At 40.9% G+C, this 16,097-nt stretch overlaps 3 protein-coding genes across 3 annotated transcripts; 1 reads left to right on the top strand and 2 right to left on the bottom strand.

The window, feature by feature from the left end:
• The first annotated feature begins 802 nt into the window (after positions 1-802).
• LOC126374434 (calphotin-like) lies at positions 803-1,842 on the top strand. The gene is made up of 2 exons (XM_050021084.1): positions 803-892; positions 994-1,842. Exon 2 carries the CDS (start codon positions 1,004-1,006, stop codon positions 1,772-1,774), a length of 771 nt encoding a protein of 256 aa, XP_049877041.1. The 5' UTR covers positions 803-892; positions 994-1,003; the 3' UTR covers positions 1,775-1,842.
• Positions 1,843-2,705: 863 nt separating this feature from the next.
• LOC126374437 (calphotin-like) lies at positions 2,706-4,335 on the bottom strand. Its single transcript, XM_050021087.1, has 2 exons — positions 4,307-4,335; positions 2,706-3,616 (listed from the first exon to the last, which is right to left on the bottom strand). The coding sequence occupies exon 2, from the start codon at positions 3,610-3,612 to the stop codon at positions 2,869-2,871; it is 744 nt and encodes a 247-aa protein (XP_049877044.1). The 5' UTR covers positions 3,613-3,616; positions 4,307-4,335; the 3' UTR covers positions 2,706-2,868.
• A 4,981-nt stretch (positions 4,336-9,316) lies between these two features.
• On the bottom strand, positions 9,317-10,836 carry LOC126374387 (uncharacterized). The gene is made up of 2 exons (XM_050021012.1): positions 10,781-10,836; positions 9,317-10,695 (listed from the first exon to the last, which is right to left on the bottom strand). Exon 2 carries the CDS (start codon positions 10,685-10,687, stop codon positions 9,497-9,499), a length of 1,191 nt encoding a protein of 396 aa, XP_049876969.1. The 5' UTR covers positions 10,688-10,695; positions 10,781-10,836; the 3' UTR covers positions 9,317-9,496.
• Positions 10,837-16,097: the final 5,261 nt, after the last annotated feature.

Genomic DNA, 16,097 nt, shown 5'->3' with positions numbered 1-16,097 from the left:
GGTAAATGATCTCTATAACTTGCAGTTGAAGAACAGTCATTATCTTTTCTTAAGGCAAATTATATTATGTAAGGACTTTCTGTAGGTAGTTAAGTTAAATAACAGAACTTATTTATGAAATTGAGGAATTATTACATAGGTAAATACCTATTTCCGTGGCACAAGGCTTGAATGTAGTTTAACAGAAATATTTTTTAGGCTCAGCTACGCCACTATCCGTTTAGTGTAAATAGTTTATTATGCCGTTATCAAAAATATGTAAGTAGATAAGTACCTCTATTTTTTGATAATTTGTTTTTATTTTTTGTCTATGTAGCGTAGTTATTTATTAACCTAACCAGATTTCCCGGGTAGGTAATCCACTTGGCTAAACAAACTTTTCAATTCATTCGTAGACCATTATTTAATTTTTCAAAAACTTAATTTATGTGAATTATCATTTGAAAAATTACTTACGCATTCTCCTTCTTGTCGTTTCGATGACATTCAGATTACGCATTAAACAATTATTAAGTACCTACTGTTTAAAACAAAACATGAAAAGCAAGAAAACAAATAAGCCACTGAGTGTACGCTTTTTATTTATGAATTTATGTACCTACTATCAGTGAAGCAGATATCTAAATTATGTGGTTTTTTTTTAAATTTAGTACTTTCTCATAGGCACGTGCGGGTAACGTGTGGCCGATGGAAAAATGCATCGAAATCCAAATACTATCCATACAATCAATTGTAAATTAAAAGTGATAACACTTTTGAAACTTTTATGGGTTTAGGGTTCATCAGGTAATAAGTTACATAAAAGTTTATGATTATTATCATGATAAAATTATGTATAAAAGGACGACAACTGCTACCGATAGCATAGTCTTTTATAGACGGACCAACAAATGTAAGTTGCACAGAAAATTGTTTTTTTTGACTTTAATGAATAAATACATCACTGAATACATAAAAATAAATATAAATCTATATTATATTTACTATTTGCAGCAATATCAATATGAAATACTTCATCGCTGTCGCACTAATCGCCGCCGTGGCGTCGGCGGGCGTCATCAAGCCTATCGGTGTCGTCGAGGAGGTTCATCAAATCCAGGAAATCATCAACGCCATCAACAGCCCCAGCACCGATCCCGCCACCGCCGCCCTTCTTGAACAGATGCTGCTCGAAGCTCTCGGCCAGCAGCCCATTCAACCCGGACCTGCCATCGTCGAGCCGAACCCCTCTGAACCGATCTCCGTCGGACCCGCTATCGTTGAAGGCATCAGCCCCATCTCCGTTGGGCCCGCAATCATCGACTTCCCCCTCCCCGATGGCGGCGCCGTCACCGAGTTGGAGCCTACTCCCGCTGTCGTCGCCCCCGCCCCCGTCGTCGTGGGACCCATACCCGCTGCTGAGGCTTCCGAGAGCTCTCCCCTTGTCCAGATCATCGTGAACGTGAACGCTGCCAACGCCGGCAGCAACCCCGCCGGAGTCATCTCCCCCGAGGCCGTCGTTAAGCCCGAGGCCGTCGCTGAGCCCGAGATCACTCCTGAGCCCGTCTCCGTCGTGGAGCAGCCCATCCTCATCCCCACCCCCGTGGTGCTCCCCCAGCCCGTGGCGCCCGTCGTCGTCCCTGAGCCCGTGGTCGTTGTTGAGGAGCCTTCTCTGCCCGAGCCCGTGATCGTTGTTGAGCCCTCTCTGCCTGTGGCTCCCACCCCCATCGGCGTCGGCGAGCCCGTGCTCCCCATCGGCGTGCAGCCCGTCGTCCTCCCTGAGACCCTCAATTAAACCGCTTTGCACTGTGGTTTCCTGTACCTGCAATTTTATTTTGTATTAAAAAATGTATAATTAACGTATGCCATGTTTTTTTTTTTAATTACAAAGTAAGTAATCAAATTTGAAATTTACTTTATGAAAAATTTAAATACTTAACTTAGTTAGTCGATGTTGAAGACTAGTGTTTTAAAGACTGAGTAGGCCTACAAATCACTGCAATTACACTATTTCTCACCTTAAGGTTCTTTGTCGATACGTACATTCAAACGCGTTAGATAAGTCTCAGAATAACTCAGTGGCACTAATCACAGACACTTATGCCGAACTTAATCAAACCTTATTTACTTAATTGATTGAAACAAAAACCAGAAAGTACTAGTCGGATTGCACACCATGTTAGCATAATTAATATGACAAGAAGAGACTTAATAAATATTATGCAGTACACGCCTAGTGCGAAAGAAGAACATACCAGGATATAATTCCTATATAGGTACCTACTTAGTATTGATTGATGTTACAATGAGAATCAAAATGAAAGCGATGATGTCGGTCGCCAATTAAAAGTTTTTATTTAAAGCATTGCATATTTCAAATTTTCCGTAACTTTCCCTCAATGGACCTTATTATCTCTGTTCTCTGTGGTTTTATACCAAAAACTTGACTCGCCTGTAACCGAATACGGTTTTGGTCTACATGCGTTGGACTATGTGGTACCTATTAGTACCCCACAAATATCTATACAATTATCTTTATTATGACATGCTATGAGGAATAAAGTCGAATGCCCTGCAAAAGTTCGTGTTTTCTGCTAAGTAACATTTTTATCTAGGTTCATTCATAGATCAGAGAAACACGTACTTTGTTTTTCGTCTTTTATTGTTTTGATCTGCATATCAGCCATCACGCTAACGGTAAACTGATGGAAATAAAAAATTGCAAATAGGGATTAGATCTTTATTATTTTGTTAGGACGCTACGTTTCAAGATGTTGGTAGAAAGTCCGTAGATCTCTCGATTCCGAATTAAGTCCAATTAACCAAATTATTTACATAATTCATTAATTATCCTTCTTCTAAATTAATTGTCCGACATTAATACTTCATTTAGTTGAGGGTCTCAGGGAGGACGACGGGCTGCACGCCGATGGGGAGGACGGGCTCGCCGACGCCGATGGGGGTGGGAGCCACGGGCAGAGAGGGCTCAACAACGATCACCGGCTCGGGCAGAGAAGGCTCCTCGACAACGATCACGGGCTCAGGGACGACGACGGGCGCCACGGGCTGGGGGAGCACCACGGGGGTGGGGATGAGGATGGGCTGCTCCACGACGGAGACGGGCTCAGGAGCGATCTCGGGCTCAGCGACGGCCTCGGGCTCAACGACGGCCTCGGGGGAGATGACTCCGGCGGGGTTGCCGCCGGCGTTGGCGGCGTTCACGTTCACGATGATCTGGACAAGGGGAGAGCTCTCAGCAGCAACGGGGACAACGACAGCGGGGGTGGGGTCGACGATGGCGGGGCTAGGATCAACAATGGCGGGGCTAGGGTCAACAATGGCTGGGCTGGGGTCGATGATCGCGGGAGAGGGGTTGATCTCTGGAAGTTGATCAACAACGATGGGGCTGACACCGATTTGGTCAACGATAGCGGGTCCGACTTGAATGGGCTGAACGCCGAGGGCTTCGAGCAGCATCTGTTCGAGCAGGGCGGCGGTTGCGGGGTCGGTGCTGGGGCTGTTGATGGCCGCGAGGATCTCCTGGATCTGCTGGCTCTCAGCGACACCGGTAGGCTTGATGACGCCCGCCGACGCCACGGCGGCGATCAGAGCAATAGCAATGAAGTACTTCATAATTCTGAAAAAAGAAATAAAATAGAGTAAGATAAGAGTGCGTGGAAACGAACGTCTGTTGCGTGACTCCTGTGACGTTTCAGCTTGCTGCACGCAGATTTGGCACCGAAGGTACTTAGCGCCGGGATTTTTTTATTATTCAAGTACATCATCATCATCATCATCAATTTAAGAGCCACGCTCTTGTCGGTGTAGCATTTTCCATTCCAGTCTATCAAAGGTCAATTCCTTGACTCCCCTATAAGACACGACGTTAACCTTTTCTTTAATCTGTTCCATGTAAGCTCTTCTTGGTCTTCCCCTTCCTCTCTTTCCTTCTAGCTTTCCTTCTATGATGTTTTTAATGAATTCGTCGTGTCTTATTAGGTGTCCAATCATCTTGCCTCTTCTGTCCTCAATAAGTCACGTACGTATTCAAGTACACTATGACAGAAATCCGCCGAGTGACTGAGCCGCCGTTACATACAAAATTTGTCGTCGACAAAAGTCGTCGGCTTAAAAAAAAGGCATATGGGCTGCCGGTGTATGGTCTAGTCTATGCTTTAGTGTTTTACACATTTTGTACCCATTCTAATTGGACAAGAAATGTTTGAAAACAAACTTTTAATAGCCAAAACACATTCACTGAAAGTTACGTCGTTTAACGCCTAAATGTCATTTCGGACCTACGAAGTACTTTTTAGTAAATACTTACATTTGTGTTGGAGTCCGTTTTCAAACTATGTTGATTGCCAATTATAATTGTATTTTATACTGTGCTTTATCATAAACCTCTTTCTAGTTTCAAGCCTACTGAATAGATAAGTTGATAGATTAGCTTCCTAATATAATTATTTTATTGGGGATTTAATAGATACTGAGCTATAATTTTATGAAAATTAAGTGATTATATTATTAAGATAGACTTATGATATGAATTTTATTGCTAAAATGCCTATTTAATAATTATGACAATTCATAATAATAAAGATATACTTATTCTACTTCTCGTGAAGAATATGGCATAGAGCAACACGGACCTCCGTTGCGCGATGGAGATAATCTGTAGCACATATTGACAAACTTTTTACGCGAGCACATAAAAATACTTTCAAGTTCGGAAGCAGTAATAACAACCAAACTTTTTTATTACTTGCCACATTGTAATCTGTCCGACAGTTCTCTACTTTCTTCGAGTCCTCATCATGGCCACGTTTGTCAAAATTTCTACAAAAAATTGTGTAAACTGCAAAATTAAACTGAAACCAAAACGATGAGAAAGATAAAGTGAGAATGACTTGCAACTCATGCTTGCTTATTCTCGTTATATTCTTATTATTTCTCGTTATGTACTTCATTTCAAGAAGAAGAGGGGGACCATGCTGTGCATTCATGTATTAAGGCTGTGGCCCAGGAACATAAAGCTCGGCGACACATTTAGCTGAAACTTTCGTCACACGAACTGACTCCAACACAAAATTTAAGTGAGCAACAAAATTGTTTCCGTTAAAAATAAACACAATAAGTAAGTTTATAATAAATAACTTTCCCATGATAATCGTGGTACCAGCCTCCGTGGTCTAGTGGTTAGAGCGTTAGGCTCACGATCTGGAGGTCCGGGTTCGATTCCCGATGGGGACATTGTCGAAATCACTTTGTGAGACTGTCCTTTGTTTGGTAAGGACTTTTCAGGCTTGAATCACCTGATTGTCCGAAAAAGTAAGATGATTCCGTGCTTCGGAGGGCACGTTAAGCCGTTGGTCCCGGCTATTAGCCGTAAAAACACCTCCACCAACCCGCAGTGGAGCAGCGTGGTGGAGTATGCTCCATACCCCCTCCGGTTGATTGAGGGGAGGCCTGTGCCCAGCAGTGGGACGTATATAGGCAGTTTATGTATGTATGTAATCGTGGTACCTAATTGCAGGCACGTTAAGCCGTTGGTCCCGGTTACTACTTACTGATATAAGTACGTAGTCGTTATATGAGTCATGTCAGGGGCCTTTGGCGGCTCAATAGTAACCCTGACACCAGGTTTGATGAGGCTGATATTCCACCTCACAACCCACACGATAAGAAGAAGAAGATTGCATACATCACAACCTCCGCGGTCTAGTGGTTAGAGCGTTGGGCTCACGATTACACGATCACGATTATTATTTTTTATTCGAATTACGTTTATATTTATATTGCTAAACCTGTGCATTATTTTGCCTTTTGCAGACTATAGAAGCAATAGAAAACCACTCACTGAGTCTCTATTAGATTATTGAGGTACACCTACTTATATCGTTGAAAATCAAAATGGAGTTGAAGATGCCGACTTTGGAAGGCGATTTCCACCCAGTGCTTTTAATTTTGATACTTGTCTTATTAATACTGGTCGTCTACTACCTTAAACAAAGAAGCGGTAGCGGTTGCTGTAGGAGGTTCGACGCATGTTCACCTCCCAGTGTACCTGTTCCCGAGGTTCCCAGGCCGCTCACCTAGATCCAGGTACTTAACTATAACTACTTTTGGACCCTCTAATGACCACTTTCATGAAAACAGACCACGGATCTATGATCCTACCATTATGGGGTATAATAGTTAGGGAAGATCAAAAAAAGGGTTAGATTAGATAAAAAAGGGGTTAGACGAGTTAAGAAAGGGGTTAGCTTAAAAGAAAAGGGGGTTTGTAGAGTACTTTTTTCATGATTCTTACGCACATGAGCAACAGTTATATATAGTAGCTATAAATAGATAAGAGGGAAGATACTCTATACTACTGGGAGTAGACTACTGGGAAGGGATCGTAGAAGTTGTCACATCCCCGGTGACAGTTGTCACCTCGGTGGACAGCACTAGAGGGGCTCACTGTTAATAAACCCTGATAAATCCGGAATTCTACCGATAACGTTTTGTTGTTTACATTAAGCTTCAGCACACCCCGGACACTTCACACAAAACACCTCGTTTTACACAGACACTACACATTGACGTTATCGTACACACGCATCTGAGTGTGTGGCGTCTGCCGCCATATAATTGAAGACCATTAAACTATTTTCGAGAGGGGGTAAATCTAGTTCAGCTGCTAGCGGGGAGCGGAGAGTTGCCGTTCTACGTAGTATTATTCCTTATTCTATGGCTTCAGTGAGTCCTAAGTTTTTAAGTGAGAAGTAAAGTCTTCTTAGTCCATCATCATTACCATGTCTATTCGATTTATAATCTGCTGAATATTGACATTGCCTTGACGTTATCTATCCGTAATGCTTGTCAAAATACGTAGAAACATTTTGCATCCCATGCAAAATAGACAAAACCTCCAAAATGGATAAAAATAAGTGAAAATTATGTGTTGCAGCCCAGTATTACTGCTTTTGCTTCTAGTTTTGCTTATACTTGTGCTGTACTTCATTTCAAAGAGACGTGGGAGTGGATGCTGCTTGTCATTTTGAGGTGAACTTCAGGAAAAACATGAGTGGTGGAACTAGTATCATATTATAAATCAATGGATGGAATTACAATATGGAACACAAATATCTATAAAATCCCCTAACTGGAATCAAAGACGACGAACTAATTTAAAAAGTCTACTTTTGCAAATAATAAGAATGGCGTAAGTTAGTATTTTATTATTTATTTATTTTGCAAAGACACACGAGTTTATTATTATACTGCACTTCGGGGAGTGTGCCCGCGATCTCCACGAGCTCATTCCACCATACCCGTTTTATCTTCGGACTTCCAGACGTACGGCCGGGTTCCATCTCTATTTGGTGGATATCCCAACAATTCGCACAAAGCGCTTCGCATCGTCCTTCGCGCACTGCCAGGGAGTGGAATTTGTATGAAAAAGCACACTATCTCTTCTTCTTATCGTGTCAATTGTAAGGTGGAATACTAGCCTATTTTGCCCTGGTGTCAGGGTTATTATTGAGCCGCCAAAGGCCCCTGACATGACTCATGTAACGACCATATACTTAGAAAGTAGTAACCGGGACCAACGGCTTAACGTGCCTTCCGAAGTACGGATCATCTTACTTTCGGACAATCAGTGATTCAAGCCTGCAATGTCCTTAGGGCTGTTACTTAGATTCGCATTTTATAATGTATTATTGACAGTCAAATAGGTACCCTATTTAATCTATTATATGTTTCCAAATCAGGTAGCAAATACCTAAGTCTACGAATGAAGACATGGAAAGAACACCTTAGTCTACAAAACATTATTAAACATTGATATGAAGTCGTTAAAATATTAAAACTATAGTACAAATAAGTACCTATTGTTTCATTTTGATATCATATTAATACTTAAATTGAAAACCATTATAGATAGTGTTTCCATTATCCACCACCGCCTCTAAGTATACCTAACCATCTATTGGTAATATAGGTACATTATTAGTTACATTAAATAACTAATAATAACCTACCGTACACTTTTTAAGTGAACGGAGAGTAGGGTAGTAAAGCCCCACTATGCAATTTTAATAAAAAGATGTACGCAACAGAAATGCAAGTTGACTTTCTGCGAACTATCGCTCTGCCTGCCCCAACACGAATTACGGGCTTAAGGAATAGGTAATCAATCAACAAGTCTCACTATTTAACTTAATTACTTTCAGTGGCTTTTTTTTTTTTTTTTGACGTGACTTATTGTAGATTTGCCGCAGATGGCATTAACTACTTGGCCGGACAAATGGGGAGCGCTGAGGGTGCCCAGTTGGGCGCGAACCTCGGCTCAGGGCGTCGTCTGAGAGGAAAAATATTTGAAAGAATTAATCGACCCTAGTGGGTCGAAGCGCTGAATGAGGGAAATCGTCGACCACGCCGGCGGGGTCGGTATCGGGGACCTGAAGTGTTTGGTGTCGCGAGCTGATTGGCTGCCTCTATGGCTACTTTCAGTGGCGTCCCTAGCAAAGTATTTAGGTGGTGGCAGACTTCAAAATAAGTACAGTTTTTTCGATTAGTTTACTGCCACCGAAACAAACCTAATTAAATCCTTTTATAAATCTCGTTTATGGCCACCCATTAAATGTATGAGTTTTATGTGGCCTCTCTAATTCACAGGGCAGGTGTGAGAAATGCAGTGCTTTACTCCCCTGTAGATCCGGGGCTGCCAGCCAGGGTGGTCCCGTCTTGGTTGATTTTAGCCGCCGCCGCCGCAAAAACACGTAGACCGCTTGCCCAATCATCCTATCCTCTTGCCTCTGAGCTTTTAGATCCAACTAATGTTATAAATAATTGAGGAGCTCGGTGGCGCAGCGGTAAACGCGCTCGGTCTGCGATTGTTGAAGTTAAGCAACTTTCGCAAAGGCCGGTCATAGGATGGGTGACCACAAAAAAAAAGTTTTCGCCTCGAGCTCCTCCGTGCTTCGGAAGGCACGTTAAGCCGTTGGTCCCGGCTGCATTAGCAGTCGTTAATAACCATCAATCCGCACTGGGCCCGCGTGGTGGTTTAAGGCCCGATCTCCCTATCCATCCATAGGGAAGGCCCGTGCCCCAGCAGTGGGGACGTTAATGGGCTGATGATGATGAATGTTATAAGGCGCTTGAAAAGAAGCCACGTTTTGAAATAATGGCAAGCTACAACACTGGTCGTTGCTCCAGTCACACTACGTAGTATGTGTCAACATAACTGCTTATAGTCCATCGACTGGTCGTAGTTTAACCAGGAAAAAAACCTATATAATTTCCGATTACTTAATCTTATTTATTAAACCAAATAAAATAACACAAATCATTAGATAGAATTTAATCGCAATTATCATCAAAAATGATCATCACAGATAAGTAAAACGATACGAGACTTTTGGTTTGTGTATAGGTTGTAAGTACAAAGTTTATTGTATATATGTACATTGCAAATTATTTACAACTCAGAGTTGGTGATATTACAGTCACATTATTTCAATCTCATTTACGATCGGCGAGCGAACAGCTGTTGCAGGGGCTGAGGGAGGTATGAGAGTGTAGAAGCCGCGGAGTCCTTGCCCACGATAAAGTTGTAGACGTTTACGAAGTAGTTGTTAGTAATAGCAGGCGCAGGGTTAGTTTCAACAGGACCAACTGTGTCTACGACATTCACTGGCTCCGGTACAACTGGGGTTTCTTGTCCTCCTACGGGGAATACCGCTACTGGAGCATCAACTGGGGCAGTTTCGAAACCAGGGGCAACAACCACTGGGCTCGGGACCTCAGGGACTACTACAGGAGCGACGGGAGCGACAGGACTTCCGGGAGCAGTTTCAAAACCCGGTGCGATCACAACTGGAGTCTCAACAGCGGGAGTTTCGAATCCAGGGACTATGACCACTGGGTTTGGCACTTCAGGAATTACCACAGGAGCGACAGGTGCTACGGGACTTCCGGGGTTAGTTTCGAATCCTGGGGCGATCACTACTGGAGTCTCAACAGCGGGAGTTTCAAATCCAGGTGTAATTACTACCGGACTTTCTTGTCCTCCTACGGGGAATACCGCTACCGGAGCCTCAATAGGAGCAGTTTCAAAGCCAGGGGCGATGACAGCTGGGGATGGGACCTCAGGGACTACTACAGGAGCGACGGGAGCGACTGGACTTCCAGGAGCAGTTTCAAATCCAGGAGCAATAACCACAGGGCTTGGAGTCTCAGGGACTACTACAGGTGCAACAGGACCTACAGGGCTTCCGGGAGCAGTTTCGAATCCAGGGGCAACGACCACTGGAGTTTCTTGTCCACCTACAGGGAAAACGGCCACTGGAGCATCGCCAGGAGCAGTTTCGAATCCAGGCGCGATAACCACTGGGCTTGGGACTTCAGGGACTACCACAGGAGCGACAGGAGCTACAGGGCTTCCGGGGGCAGTTTCAAAGCCAGGAGTTATAATGATAGGCTTATCTGCTTCAATTGTATCTACAACTGACACCGGTGTACCCACAGGAGAAGGCTCAGTTTCAGGCAAACCTTCGACAGCTACGAGGTTGGCGATACTCTTGTTGATGTTTATGTACAACTGAACCAGAGGGTTGACGGAGTTCCCTTCTGACGTCAGAGAGACGTCATGGGTCGTCAGCGGCACAGACTGCACTGACACGGCCAATAATGCCACAGCAAACACAAGCAGTTTCATTTTTAGATCTGTAAACATAATTGAAATCAATTAGGCGGAAAATTTATAAGTGCCATAAATCTTAATAAGATTAGATATCAACGGAGACAGTACCTTGTTCGCCGAATTCCAAAAAAGAACTTTGCTTTTTCTTTCATTCCAAACGTATATATAGTCATTACAATAACCGACGATATCTTTGATTATATTAATCCACAATTGTTTAATCTTTTTTTATATAATCTCTAACAACTATTTTATGCTCTGATAGTTTTTCAAAACGACTTTAAAGTTGGATGACATTCAGTTCAATTACTTATTTACATTGCGCGTGATTATCTTAATCCGTATTTCTCTTAATGGACTATCTTTAAAAGTTATACCGGCACACGAGAGATAGGTAGATATTTATTATCACGTTAATTCCTTTAAGGGGTTGACAGTGAACATTTTTCTTATCGGAAAAGCAATGACTAAACACATTGTTCGTCCGCTTTAAAAGTCTGAAGTGACATGAATTAAGTACAGTATCTTGTCATTTCTTCTCCTCAGCCATAACACCTTGCGACATGACGTAAATTCAAAAATGTTATATTGACCTTCAACAAGTTTATCCATGATAATTGCGTTGAATAAATGATTCTGATTTCTGATTTCTGTACCTTTATTCATGAGACTTACTTATCGACTGTTGAAATGAATTGATGTACTATACCTAATAAGTAGTTACGCGTGCATAATGTTGCACTTATTGAAGGCAAATGGGCTGATAACGTGTTACTGACAATCAGAATCAGTTTGATCAATACAATAAAGTCGCAATGCTTATTATAATAAATGTTTACAAATAGAAAATCTCCTCCAAATCATTACACCGAGGAAAAGTGCCTAAAGGACTGGTAGCATTTCCCCTTTGAACAGCTAGACTACCCTATGACAAAAATAGCTGCCAACCCTCGGCAGATAAATAAAAAATATGATAAATATTTTTTTATTTAATTTTTTATATATTATTTTTTTTAGCCTTTTTTTCTAGCTCTACCCCTTAGATTCCAAATTCCTGTTATCACAGATATTTAGTTTATAAAGGGAAAGAAATAAGATCGCTTGACGGGTTCCAAAGATAATTGGTTCTTCAGTTCATAGAAACTGAACATTTGTTGAGATAAGTCTCAACAAAAAAAAAATCATAAGTGGAAAGCTATTTTGGCATATAATATAATTATAACTGTTTATTTACAAAAACTTAACAATGAATTACAAATAATTAAAACTAAAGTACTAAAACTAAAATAGATAACTACATGCTCAATTAAAATTGCTCCCTTTTACCACCTCTCAACCGAATGTGCCCATCACGCTTGCAGCGTTACAGCGTTGGATGGCGAGGGAAATACGAGTATGCTGCTTGAGGTAATGCCCGGACCGGGAGTCGCCACTTCGCTCTCTTAGCCGCTTACCCACCTCTCTGGTAAAGCGCTTCGCTTCAGAACCCCAAGTCCCCGCTCTGTTCCGACAGCATTATAACTTAAAATATCTTTATGTAATAGTTATTTATCGGGATAGTTATCCCTAAGCTGTAAGTAGTAAAATAAATAAAACCTAAAATAATGAAATAAGTGATAAGTAAGTATGGTGGAAAGCGGAATTAAAGCCTACGGCCTTCGGAGCTAAAGGTTTTTTTAACCAAATAAAACTTAAAAAGCAGCGGAAGTCCTTGTATTTCGTTAGTGATACCTTTCTAGATAAATGAGTGAGGTTTTAAAGGGATTATAAAATTAACACCGGCTTATCAATAGTTCAATACGTACACCGCAGATTAATTTGTAATCCAGCTGTCAGATAAACTAAATATTAGTAGAACTGTCATATGATTGAAATCATGTCAAAATAAGCTGCCTAACCGTGGATTTAAAAAAATAAAGTCATCATCTCATAGCGTTATCCCGTTTGTTCGCTTACCTAGCCTAAAGATAAGAAAAGTCCAGTTTTTTTAGAGAAGCGACAGCCTGTTTGACCTTCCAATCCAAAAAAAAACCCCAAAAAATCAAGTGAAAGCCAATATTTATTTTAGAAAACAGTAAACATGCAGGTACCTACATAACTCTCGCCTGTTATTCCGCATTTGTCCGGCCAAATAGTTAATGGCATTTGACGCAAAAACCTGCTGGAGTGGCTAACACAAAACATCAAAAGACAAAAAAGTCAAACTTCTTGATAAAATCCCTAAGATGAAACTTCAATACTCAATTCTTTACTTCCGCACCTTATTAAGTTGACCCCGATACCGACCCCGCCGGCGTAGTCGACGATTTCCCTCAATCAGCGCTTATCGCTATCGACCCCCTAGGGTCGATTAATTCTTTCAAATATTCTTCCTCTCAGACGACGCCCTGAGCCGAGGTTCGCGCTCAACTGGGCTCCCTCAGGCCTGTTGTCTTAAACGTTGTACCGGGTGAGAGCCTTTAGCGCTCCCAATTTGTCCGGCCAAGTAGTTAATGCCATCCGCGGCAAATCTACAATATGTCACGTCAAAAAAAATAGGTCCCCAAGTCCGACAGATTCGTCGACTTCCACAATATACCCGGGTTGATAGGCAGCTGAATGCTTTACCTAAGTAGTAATTAGTAGGTAATTAAGTATTTAAGTACTTCATTTTGCCTTCCTTCCCTTCCATGTCTCCTGGTATAATCGCCCAATACCTATGTATTTTTTTGTAAGTACTTACTTAATTAGGTACAATCTTTTCTCCTAACGTATTTTCAACTTTCAACCGCTAAAGTCATTGTACGAACTTTCGTCGCAATAGATTTCGGGTAATACCATAAATAATAATTTTAATAAACAATAGGTAGGTATCGTACGTATAAATCGTGCGGATTTTCTTCTTTTATTTCACATTGTAAATACGTCAACTGCTATCTTTATCTGTAGATTAACTTCTGGTTAGTATTAACTGAATGAAATTGCAGTCGTAAAATAATTGAGTGACGTAATGTCGCCAATGATAACGAGTTTTGGCGTAAAAAAATGCAAATAGAGATAAGTCACTAAGTTTCTTGCAAAATCCCATAGATTTAGAATCTTTCGCGCCAAAATCCAGTGCTCGCGTACGGCAACCGGCAGCTACTCTTGTTATTCGTATAAGTACACACTAAAATGCTCACCTCTATGAAACAGAACTACGGAATAGAAGAAAGACGTTGGAAAGGCCCTAAGACGCATTTTGTATGAGAACCGCTGTCGCAGGTTCAACCCCACTCTCTTTTTCTATCAGGTGCTCCTGCTGATAACCATGACAGCTCTATTGCTTCTCAAATTCCACAGGCACTTTACAGGCAATGTATATTTTATGATGTAGTATTACCAACCTCATCAACCTTGGTGTCAGGGTTATTGAGCCGCCAAAGGCCCCTGACATGGCTCATGTAACGACTACTTACATAACCGGGACCAACGGCTTAACGTGCCTTCCGAAGCACGGATCAACTTATGGCATGGCATACTTACAATACAAGGAATAAAAATAAAATTGCTATTCAAAATTCTAGATTAAGTAAATTAAATTCATCGTTTTTGGGGTTATGTATACTTTTTTACAATAAAATACCAGATAATATTTTAAATTTGTCAGAAAATCAATTTAAAGCTCATGTGAAGCTTACTTTACGTAAAAAAGTCTTTATTACTTTACCTAAATGATAAAAATGTCTGGTATTGAATGTGTTCCTCTAGTTATTACATAACTTGTAATGTATACCCTCATTGGTTTTTAAAAGATGTGTTGCTGTTGCAGTTTCTTGTCATTTCTTAACCATAACACCTTGCGAAATGATGTAAATTCAAAAATGTTATATTGACCTTCAACAAGTTTATCCATGATAATTAGTAAACGTATGCAGTTTCTTGTCATTTCTCAACCATAACACCTTGCGAAATGATGTAAATTCAAAAATGTTATATTGACCTTCAACAAGTTTATCCATGATAATTACGTTGGATAAATGATTCTGATTTCTGATTTACTTTTTGGACAATCAGGTGATCCGTATTGTCTTAACCAAACTATGGATCACAAAGTGATTATTGTGATATGTCCCCACCGGGATTAGAACCCAGGAACTCCGGATTGTACTTAAAGATTGTAGGAAGGTACCTAGCGGTCACGATACTTTCAGTCCAAAGATAAGAAACTAATTACAAGACAAATGCAGCAAATCTACAATAAGTCACGTCAAAATTACACCCAGAATCGGTAAGCGTCCAATCGGCTGGGGCCTGTTTAATAAAACTTACAATTGTAAATTACAATGACAATTTGATGTACATTGCGGAGTGTGTGATCACGAATATTTTGCAGTATCATATTAGCTACGTCATCATCATCCGTACGACGCCCACTGCTGGGCATAGGCCTCCCCCATCAGCTACGTAATGTACATCAAATTGTCGTTGTAATTTACAATTGTAAGTTTTATTAAACAGGCCCCTGGACCACCTACTTTCCATAGGTGGGTATTCCCTATTCGAGAAATTAAATAAGTACGACACGTTTTAATCTTAAAAATAGTTTTATTCCTATCCTACCTTTTCTAAAGTACTTATCCGGAATATTACTAAAATTCGGAAATATCTCGGAGCTTCGAACCACTCTATCTGTACTATAAGTGGTACTTACTTTGTAAAATTATTACCAGTCATGTAGAGGAAAGATAGTAAATCGTAATCGAAAGTTACATACACTTTTTAGGAAATTTTTAATCAAATGCAACAATAACATTCAATAAACATCACATTTAAATTAAATGCGAAGTACCTACTTAGTTACTTATAATTTATAAACTTGTTCGATGTTCCACTTAACCCCGATCATAGAATAAGGAATAATACTACGCTACTACGATACCGACCCCGCCTAAATGGTCGACAATTTCGTTTTAGAGCCGATTAATCCTCTCAGAAGACGCCTTGAGCCGACGATCACGCCCAGCCGGCACCTTCAGACATGCATTGTCTTATCTTTTGTACTGGGTAAGAGCCTTCAGCGCTCCCCATTTATCCGGCCAAAAAGTTATAGTTACTTAATGCCATTTGCGATAAATACACAGTAAGTCAATAAAGAAATGCATGTTTTTCTATAGTATTGACTACATAGAGCTATATGGACATTCGGCGGACCGGAGGTGCATAGACCATTCGATTTAATCGACAAATATGTACTACTCACCTATATGTAGGTATCGTTGAAGGATTTGAAGGAATCAGGGACTTTCCAGGCTACAATACAATACAAAAACTCTTTATTGCACTTAAAACATAATAAAAATACATTATTATTTAGGTAGTACAACAGGCGGCCTTATTGCTAAGGTAGCAATCTCTTCTATCTAAATAATAACTATTATGTTGGGAATTGTTTAAGGTTTGCTGA

The sequence above is a fragment of the Pectinophora gossypiella genome, chromosome 17 (assembly GCF_024362695.1).
Source record: "Pectinophora gossypiella chromosome 17, ilPecGoss1.1, whole genome shotgun sequence".
NCBI classification, from domain to species: Eukaryota; Metazoa; Arthropoda; class Insecta; order Lepidoptera; family Gelechiidae; genus Pectinophora; species Pectinophora gossypiella.
The sequence above is the reverse complement of the archived record's forward strand: the minus strand, read 5'-3'. Positions and strand labels throughout refer to the sequence as shown.